Source organism: Mercenaria mercenaria, chromosome 18 (genome assembly GCF_021730395.1).
Source record: "Mercenaria mercenaria strain notata chromosome 18, MADL_Memer_1, whole genome shotgun sequence".
NCBI lineage: Eukaryota > Metazoa > Mollusca > Bivalvia > Venerida > Veneridae > Mercenaria > Mercenaria mercenaria.
In genome coordinates this window covers 29,399,026-29,409,949 of record NC_069378.1, presented here as the reverse complement: position 1 = coordinate 29,409,949, position 10,924 = coordinate 29,399,026, and the positions used below count along the sequence as shown (strand labels likewise).

At 36.2% G+C, this 10,924-nt stretch overlaps 1 protein-coding gene across 1 annotated transcript; it reads left to right on the top strand.

The window, feature by feature from the left end:
- Positions 1-2,209: 2,209 nt before the first annotated feature.
- LOC123539377 (3-[(3aS,4S,7aS)-7a-methyl-1,5-dioxo-octahydro-1H-inden-4-yl]propanoyl:CoA ligase-like) lies at positions 2,210-4,527 on the top strand. Its single transcript, XM_045323941.2, has 2 exons — positions 2,210-3,266; positions 3,467-4,527. Exons 1-2 carry the CDS (start codon positions 2,331-2,333, stop codon positions 4,238-4,240), a joined length of 1,710 nt encoding a protein of 569 aa, XP_045179876.2. The 5' UTR covers positions 2,210-2,330; the 3' UTR covers positions 4,241-4,527.
- Positions 4,528-10,924: the final 6,397 nt, after the last annotated feature.

Here is a 10,924-nt window from a genome sequence, read left to right as displayed (position 1 = left end):
GCTTCCTCTTCGGGCGTGGTTAAATAAGGCTGGCACAAGAAATATTGGTCCAACCATGCATATAGAGGAAATTACATGAATGTCTTTTCACACTGAATTTATTAAACAAGTTGAATGATATAATAAAACGCGAGGCGTTACCGAGCATTCGAACGAGTTTAATTAATTCAATATGGAACGATGCAAATGTAATATTTTTATCACATGATAGCTTTTCATGCAGAGTTATCAGATAACTTCTTTCTTTACAGATTATAGTCAAACGCCTCCTACACTTAAAACAACGTTAACGTCAGTACGTGTGTTTATGTAATGTTTTTTCTTTATCTCGTGTTGAGTGACCTGTGGAGTTTCCATTTTTTTCGATTTATTTCACTGCTGCGACGACAAACTAATAAAAATATTCAACGAACGTTAATATACTAGTAGTCAGAAAACATTAACGTGCGCTTGCATTAATGATGCTTTGAAACATAAAATTATTTTAATCTTGTTTCAATTAAGCAGCAAAGTGGAACATATTCAATAAAAAGGAAGGTTATGAAACTGGACTGGTGTGCCTTAAGATGATATTGGCAAACTAGTATTGGTCCAAGGGCAATACACATTCCAGTATTCCAATATCGATTGAAGGCACACCTGCCTTTTGTTATGACATCTGAATATAAAGACAATCTGACTAAAGTACTTGATCTTCTAAACGAAGATCTGAGAACGACCCATTCACATTCGTCTTCTGTATATTTTGGATTTCCATTATTGCTATTTTTATGCTATCCAATCAGACGACTCGTTCGATTGTCAAAGGATAAGAAAAATATGCGGTTATTCCAGGACTCGAACCCGGGACCCCTCGCTTGCAAAGCAAGTGGCCTACCGACTGAGCTAACCGGCTATCTGATACATTACTACATAAGAATTGTAAATATCAAAAGTCAATGCTACATGTAGATTTGCAAGATGTTGTAAGCTAGGCTCTGATTGGCTAGCGAAAGAGCCGTCAGAACGAGGCAATGAATAGATCGTTTTCAGATCCTATGCGTAGCGTAATAGGATATGTACTTTAGTCAGATTGATATAAAGATGATATAGACTTGATTAATTTCAAATTTGTTGATTTCAAGAATTTTGTCTACAATGAATTTGATCTACGATCTGAAAATTTTGAAAGATCTTCGATTGCAGACCCAGCGTTACAGCCTGGTCCCTCCCCACACGTAATGTGTTTCCCCGGGGAAATCAACTGTTGATTTCTTCCCGGGAAAAAATTCAGTATATTGTTTTTTTCCTACCGTAGTTCTTTTTTTTTCTCCTCGATCTTTGAACACAAAAAGGGAGAGGAAAAACTAACAAGTTGGTTCCCGCAAACCCTAACCCTGATTAGTTTCCTTCCCTAACCCCCTAGGTTTTGTACACAGAAAAGAGAAAAATAACTGGTTTGATGACCTCCGTAGTTAATTCACCACTTAGCTTTTATACACCAAAAAAACAGCCGATTTTTTCTCCCGCCTGGTTAGTTTTTCTACATGAAAAAGAATATATGTTAGCTGTAAAAATCTTATCATACAGACTTTTTGTATAAAATCTAAAGGGGAAAACTAACCATGGGAGAGAAAAAATAACAACTGGAAAAAATAGGGGAAAAAGCTAACCAGGGGAGAGAAAAGAACAACTGGTCAGTTTTCCTTGTTTGTACACAAAAGCTAGGGTTGTGTAGGGGGTTGGGAACCAACTGGCTGAATTTTTGCCCGGGGGAGGGGAGGGGGAAAAATCAACCTGTTAGTTTCTACCCGGGGAAAAAACTGGCAATTACATCACGTCTACAGTAAATTACGATTTACGACTTGAACATTTTTAATATTAAAATTAAACTACGATATCCAAAACAAACCATAAAATTCAAGTTTTCTGATCATAAACATGGTTGAGATCATACAATCCATTCAACGTTAATGGGGGTCTGGGGATAGACCAGGTGTTGTCCTTTTCATTCCGTTCATTAACCGTCTCTGTCAAACCCTGTCTGTTATAAAACGACCTGGTATCCATCTGTACTTACAATTATAGTTCTCATTTTCATATCATTATAAAAAAGCTCACGGCCACGCTACTTGTGAAGTATTTTAAACTATTATATATGTAAATTATAATGAACTAAATAAACAGATAAAGCGGGTTCTTAATTTGGAACAGGTCACATAATATGTGGTTTTTGCTGTTATCTCGAGTATTTGAGTATGCGTATTTGATTATAGATGTGGGTCGCTGAAATGTGTGAGGATTTTGTACAGATAGATAGTTTCAAAGAGTGACTTCATTTGAAAAGTAAAATGGAAGGTATGTTTACGAAGAGTTATGTTAAAATTGACAGCCCTCCGTTAGAATTAAAACATAAAACAATTCCGGAGGTATTAAAGTACTACTCAGAAACAAAAGGAGACGGTGAATCTATTATTTTTGTATCCACGGACGGATCTCGCGATGTTGTTACGTGGTCGGAGCTTTACCAAAAGTCTTGCAAAGTTGCAAAGTCGCTGATCAATATAGGCATTCGAGAAAAGGAAATTATTGCTATAAATCTGCGATGCTGTCCAGAATGGTTGTATGCCACATTCGGGGCAATGATAGCTGGAGCGATCCCTGTCAGTATAACGTTTACGTACACAGATGGAAACGATCTTATCGCAATGATGGAAAAGCTGGAGAAATGTTCGCTGCTAGTTCTAGATCCTGGATTAGAAAGCATTAACTGGAACATTCTTCGTAGGCTTCTTGACGAATATAAATCTGACGGAAAAGTTCGAAGTAAGAAAATGCCTTACTTAAGACATTTGTTAGGTGTTGCGTTCGACAGAGAACCAGATACCTCCAACGTCAAGGACTTCAAAGACCTTCTAGAAGAAGATCATCCTGACATAGAACTCCCCGACATAGATCCTAATGAAATTTACTGTTTATTTCAAACATCGGGAAGTACTGGCATACCTAAACTTGTGGCGCATGTGCAGCTAAGCGCAATGAAGTTAGCAGAATCACATATATTTGAGTTGATAGAAGACAAGTTTATCCAGTTTAACGACCGACCATTTAACTGGGGTGGAGGTTATCCAAGTTCCGTTCTGACCGGTCAAACAAGGGTGACGTTTTCCGAGTTTTGTGATCCGCCAAAGGACAGGATTTCATTTATGATTGAAGTTATAGAAAGAGAAAGATGTTCCATGGTATTTGCTCTACCTCCTTTGATGCACGAGCTAATTAAAAGACAGGTATAACGACAAATTGATATTATATAAGTTGCTAATTTCATTTTAATCAATTATAATTTTTGATCCAGACTTATCAGTCATCAATTATAGACATTTATAGCGCTTTCAACCAAACCAAATAGATTTAGTTATACATAATACATATACAGATCGAACTTGATATCAAGGTGCAAATATTTATTCCATTTTCATTTTTTTAGGACAATTTACCCGACGACTGGCCTGTGGAAGCTATTTTAACCGCTGGACAACCTCTTACGAATCGACTTGCTGCTTGTGTTGGTAAAGCTTGCAAATATCTACTGTGCTTCTATGGTGGGACAGAAATTTGTGGCGTAACGGAGGCGAAAATTACTGACCCAGATGATTTCGTTGAATTTGGATGTGGAAGGGTTCTGAAATATCCCGGATTGGAAGTGAAAATCGTTGACGAGAATGGTGAAATTGTTCCCGTCAACCATAGAGGAGAAATATATGTTCGATCTGAAATTATGTTTAAAGAATACTTTAATGATCCAGAAAAAACAAAAGCGGTTAAAACCCCAGACGGATGGTATAAAACAGATGATATAGGCTGGATGACTGAACACGGTCAATTCTTTGTAGAGGGTCGGAAATCAAACATGATTATTTCAGGTGGTTTTAATGTAGCTCCTGAAATCCTTGAAAACGTAATGAAAACATTTCCTGGTATCGATTCAGTAGTCATAGTACCAGTTCCAGACGACGTATACTATCAGGTTTTGTGCGCATGCGTGATAAGGAAACCAGGATTTACAGTTACCGAAACAGATGTCCAAACGTATTGCCGTGAATATCATGCAGATAAACCAGGACTTTTCACCGTTCTTCCGAAATTTTACATGTTCTTTGAGAAGTTTCCTGAAACAAGAAGTGGCAAAACGCATCGGAAAGAGTTGGAGAGAATAGCATTAGAGCGTTTCGGACCTAAAAAAGACAAATGTCCAAATTGAAAGACACGTTGTTAATAATACATACAATTATTAAACAGAGAAACGATTACGTGTGTGTTAAGAATAGTACTGCATAGAAAGAAACCTTTAAGATGACGAATAATATAAGTGGCTACACAATGCGAATATGCAGTCTGGTTTTTGTTTAACAAAGAATTATCCCAGATATTACATATAAAATTTAACTCTTTATTCATTCATCTGTTTTAATCATTTGCCTATATATACAAACCTGGATTAGTGATATGATGTCATTACTGTATAATAAATAGTTAAAAAACTGGTCACACATTGTTTTTCTAATCTTTAGGCAGACACTAAAACTAGTATATTGAAATTCAGTTATCTCATTCAAGTAAATCAAATTTACCATATTTTTCAAATAAATGTTGTATGTGTTGACATGACAACCGAACTTACAAAGCACCTATGCACCATATATATATATATATATATATATATATATATATATATATATATATATATATATATAGGCAGCGGAACTAAAGATACAAACTTCAATTAGGAACTATGTGTTTTTGATATATGTGTAGTTGACAGCAATAAAGTACATAGACTGAAAAAATATTAAAATATCATTTTTCTGAAGAAGAAAAAAGTTATTTGAGCTGAAAAAATGACTCCGGGTGAAATATTTGGGAAATTAATGGAGACAACTGCGCTAAGACTTTATGGTAGGCTTATGTGACTATTAATCTAGTACCTCATGCAAACCATGTACTTTTTACCTCTAGGCAGGAAAAAGGCATGCATGATTACTACAAGGATTAGCAATCTAATAGAAAACTATGTAAAAATCAAATCAGTTAATGCCCTGGGGGAAGTGTGACAATTTCTGTGGTGAAATTTGTCAACAAACAGACTATTTATTTTGAAAAAGTCAAAACCCACAGAATTTCACAAGGTAAAATATGTTGAAAAGGCTACAACTGGAAAGAGAGCAATATCTACTACCCATATATATGGGTCAAAGTATGGGTACAATGCCTAGAAATATGAGAAAATCAAAGATATAAATTTTAGGATTATTAAATGCATGACTATGTTATCCTGCATAGCATTTAACATAGATATGTTAATTTTCCATCGCACTGATATAACAGGGAAGGGAGAAGGACTGAAAAACGGTGTTCACTCAACAATTTTACTATATAAACAGATTGTTTCCCATGTGTAATAAAGAGGGCTTAGGGTAAGTCTCTAGCATATAGATAAAAGGCTTGTGATGTAACTAAAGCTATTCAGATACTACGTTAAAAACACTTTAATTGTTTGATAGTTAGCTAGTTAGCTTTGAAGTGGGTTTCAGGCAGTAAGATACTTTGCAAGAGTTAATTTGAAACTATTTGATTTACTCTTTTTCCCTAACTTTATTTGCCTACTAGGGACATCCAATAGATGGCGAGAGTTCATACATCACTTCCTTATTAATTAAATTTATTAAGCCATGACCACATTCAATGTAGAGCAGCAGCGCGCTTATAATAACATAGCATTTTCCTAAAGGAAATCGAATGCAGAACTATTTGAAACGCTTCAGGGATTTTGGGGAAAAGATGCACACGCACAAGATGCAGTGTATAGATTTTCTTTAAAGATGGGCGATACGGTGTACAATCAAAGAAAAGTCCATGGCGGCCAGTTGATGGAACTCATAAATAAAATGCTAGGGTAGAGAAAGAAATTTTTGTCTGATATTAGAATTGGTCTATACATGTGATTGTTACGAGTAAGTTTGAACTAGATGGGTATCTTGATGATAGACGTCAGAGCAGAAAAGAGCGCGAAACAGTTGCGAAAATCTTGATAGAAAAACACTTAACTTTTAATCCGCATAATTGCTATTGGACAAACAAAGGTAAGATGCTATGAGCCAGAAATGAAAAATGCAATTGCATCCCAAAGGACGGCAAAGTTTATGTTTACTTTGGTGTGTAAATAGCACACAGAGTTTCAGTGGGACAAACAGTAAATCAAGTGTGTCATCGTTACTTTCTTAGGCACTGATAACGATCCGCAATATGGAGACGCACAGAACCATATTTAATCCGTGACCGTTAATCCTCTTTACATGGTATATGCTTCTAAATATAGTAACAAAAGTGCTGATTCTAAATGTAGATGAGCAGCATGAACTTCGATATTTTTGTTTGGTTTAACGTCGCACCGACAAAATTATAGGTCATATGGCGACTTCCCAGCTTTGATGGTGGAGGAAGACCCTAGGTAACCCTCCGTGTATTATTTCATCGCGATATTAATGTTCATATGAGCTGATGTGATTTGGCTTACTTCCGGTGAAATCAGGCATTCTTGCATAAAAACTACTTTTTACTGGATCCGCCCATGTATTAACGGAGAAAAATCGTGTGCAAACAAGGCAATTCACGTGCTGTTAATACATGATTTTTATTTTTGTAATGCTTTGTCAGGGACGTATATATGTATTTCTGCAAAGACTGATACTTGGCATCTGCGTCTTGTTTCTTCCATAATAACCTCTTCTTGTAGCGTTAAAGATACAATGTAATCCGTAGAATTTTTGCTGTATCAGTTTCCAGCCCCAAAGGTACTGCCCCCAACAACGTACGGACTTACTTCTCTTATAGTTTACTCCCTTTACAAAGCGTCGGTTCAGTTGTTGTAAATAACCGTGAATGAATAAGTATCGCGTGTAACTTGTGCGATGGTTCGTTTTTAGGAATCACATTAATGATTTTGGTAAGTGTTAGTCGGTATGTTTTTACCTGATTTTTCGCAGAATTCATATAAAATAAACCTTGAAAGCTCGTTACTACCTTCGTAATAATCTGTACTCTAAATGTGTTTGTACTGAAATTATTCGAATGTAAAGTTTCTATTCTTAAAATTGTGTTCCTGTTTATCAAATTTTTAAGTTTTAAATTTTTTTAGTCTCGGTCAGAAACATTTCCGCGGGCTTTTGCAGATGTTAATACACAAAACAACGTGTATTATCCCTATACACTTACGGAAGCGCAAAACATCCAGATTTTGTATTTGCACTGAGAGGATGCCAATGGTCTACAAACTAACAATTATTTTACAAAATTAAAAAAAACATAGCAAATTAGTATAATTTGGCTGGCTTCCTCATCGGACGTGGTTAAATAAGACTGACACGAGAAATGACGGCCCTACCATGCATATAGAGGATATTACATGAACATCTTTTCATACTGAATTTATTAAACAAGTTGAATGAAATAATAAAATACGAGACGATACCGAGCATTCGAACGAGCTTAATTAATTCAATATGGAACGACGCGAATGTAATATTCTTTTTATCACATGATAGCTTTTATGCAGAATTATCAGATTATTTCTCTACAGATTATAGTCAAACGTCTCATACACTTATAACGACGTTAACGTTACATGTTATTACACAAGTGTTTATGTAATAGCATTTTTAAGTCGTGTTGAGCGACCTGTGGAGTTTTTTTTTCGTTTCGATTTATTTTACTCCTGCGACGTCAAACATATAATAAAATTTTCAATATATGTTTGCTAGGAGAACGTTAATGTAGTTAGGAAACATTAATGTGTGCTCGCATTAATGATGCTTTCAAACAAAAATTATTTAGATATCGTTTCAATGTAGCAACAAAGTGAAACATATGCAATAAAAATGTTATGAAACTGGACTGATGTGTCTTAAGGTATTACTGGCAAACTAGACTGGTATTAGTCCTTTGGCTATTGCCCTATTATTATTCCAATACCGATTGAAGGCACACCTGCCCTTCATTATGACCTCTAAATATAAAGATGACATAGACTTGATTAATTTTAAATTTGATGATTTCAAGAACTTTGTCTGCAATGAATTTTGATCTACAATCTGAGCATTTTGAAATGTTTATCTACGACTGCAGACGAGGTGTTACCGCCTGGCACCTCCCAACTAGTAATGTGTGTCCCCGGGGAAAAAATCAATCGGATGTTTTTTTTCCACCCTAATTGCTTTTTCCTCCTCGGTTTTTGAACATAAAATGAGAGCGAAAAAACTAACCAGTTGATTCCCGCCGACACCAACCCTGGGTAGTTTCCTTTCCTCAAACCAAATTAGAATTAGTCTTTTCCATCTTAAAGGCGTATGCTATTCGGCATTTTTTGGTGAAATGCAGTTCAAGGGCAGATTACTTTTTACAATACTGATGACCTATGACTTTTATTGCATATGTTCGTTCCTTAGATGATTGTTCTTCAATATCCAAAGTTTGGAGAAATTCTGTTATTGGGAAATATTTCTCCCATCTCATATACTGAGACTCTAGCGTACGCCTTTCAGTGTTTTGTACACAAAAAAATAGAGAATAAAGGTAAGTTTTATTCTCTCCCGCTGGGTTTTGTAGACAGAAAAGAGTGAAAATAACAAGTTTGTTGACCTCCGTAGTTAATTCCCCAACTTTTATACACAAAAAGGGAGAAGAAAAAAACAGCAGATTTTTCCCGCCCGGTTAGTTTTTCTACATGAAAATGAAAATATGTTAGCTGTAAAAATCTTATCATACAGACTTACCAGCAGAGAATGATGGACTAAGGGCATGCAAGTACAAAAACTACTAGTGGGGATAGAAACAACTAGTCAGTTTCTTCCCCTTTTGCCGTCTATCATTATTCAAGTGCGTACATATATACAAATGTAAATACTGGCGGAAGAACCAGTTATTCCGTTTCTTCCCACTTTACTGTCTATCATCATTCAGATATGTAGAATGTACACGTTTAGGTGGGAAACAACAAGCTATTCTGTTTCAGTCTTCCCCCTCCACCATCTTATACGTCTTACATTGTACAGTCAGGCATGTAGATACATATATACCAGGGGGAAAAGAACAAACTAGTCAGTTTATTTCCCTTCACTGTCTATCATCATTCAGGTATGTAAAACTATACACACTGTCTATTATTCAGACATGTAGATAAATATATACTAGAGGGAAAAGAACAAACCTAGGTCAGTTGCTTCCGCTTTCAACGTCTATTATTCAGGTGTGGCGAAAACTGACTTGGGGAAAAAACTGACCATTACTTCACTTTAAATGTAAAATGGAGGGTATGTTCACAAGAGTTATGTTAAAATTGACATTCCCCTATTTGAATTAAAAACACAAAACGTTTCCGGGGGCATTAAAGTACTACTCAGAGACAAAGGGAGACGGCGAATCTATTATTTTTGTGTCCACGGACGGAAGTCGCGATTTTGTTACGTGGTCGGACCTTTACCAAAAGTCTTGCAAAGTAGCAAACTCTCTTATTAATTTGGGAATTCGGATACAGGAAATCATCGCTATCAATTTTCGATGCTGTCTAGAATGGTTGATTGCTACATTTGGGGCAATGATGGCTGGAGCAATCCCTGTCAGTATAACGTTTACGTATACAGATGGAAACGACCTTACCGCAATGATGGAAAAGCTAGAGAAATGTTCGCTGTTAGTTCTAGATCCTGGATTAGAAAGCATTAACTGGAAGATTCTTCGTAGGCTTCTTGACGAATATAGAGCTGGCGGTAAAGTTCGAAGTAAGAAAATGCCTTACTTAAGACATTTGTTAGGTGTTGTGTTCGGCAGAGAGCCAGATGCTTCGAATGTTAAGAACTTCAGAGACCCTCTACACGAATACCATCCTGACATAGATCTTCCCAACATAGACCCGAACGAATGTTTTGGCTGTTTCAAACGTCAGGAAGTACAGGGGTACCAAAGCTTGTAGCGCACGTGCATCATAGCACAATGGAATTAGTAGAACCACATGTATTCGATATGATAGGAGACAAGTACATCCTTTTCAACGACCGACCATTTAACTGGGTCGGAGGATATCCATTTTCCGTTCTAACCGGTCAAACAAGGGTGACATTTTCCGAGTTTTGTGATCCACCAAAGGATAGGATTTCATTTATAATTGAAGTTATAGAAAAAAGAGCATGTACCATGGCATTTGCTCTACCCCCTTTGATGCACGAGCTTATAAAAAGAAAGGTATAACAAATTATTAATACAATGTTGCTGACTTCATTTCGCTGAATTAGGTTCAATGATGCCAATGCATTACTGCAGCTTCATATTTAAAATCTTAAAGACTGATCTTTAACTTGTTGAAAATAGGGTAAGTGTAACCTATGATCAGATATGTGAGACACTAAGTTTCTTATTAATCTGTGGTCTGGTTTATGAGACATTGCGTTCATTATTGGTCTGAGATCAGGTATGTGAGGCATTGCTTTTCTTGTTTGGTTCAGGGATACTTTTTTGACCCGTGATCAGGTATGTGAGGCATGGCGTTTCTTGTTTACCTGTGATCAGGTATATGTGGCTTTGAGTTTCTTTTTGATCTGTGATCTGGATGCGAAGCATTACGTTTTTTTGTTGACTTGTGATCAGGTATTCAAGACATTTTTATTGACCTGTGACCAGGTATATATGAGACATTGCGTTTCTTATTGACCTGTGCTCAGGTATGTGAAACATTGCATTTCTTATTGACCTTTGTTCAGCTATGTCAGATATTGTGTTTCTGATTGACCTGTGATCAGGTATGTGAGATATTACGTTTCTCAATGAGCTGTTATCAGGTATGCTTCGAAAATACATATACCTATATTATATAAAAAATACATATCCTGGCCACAAT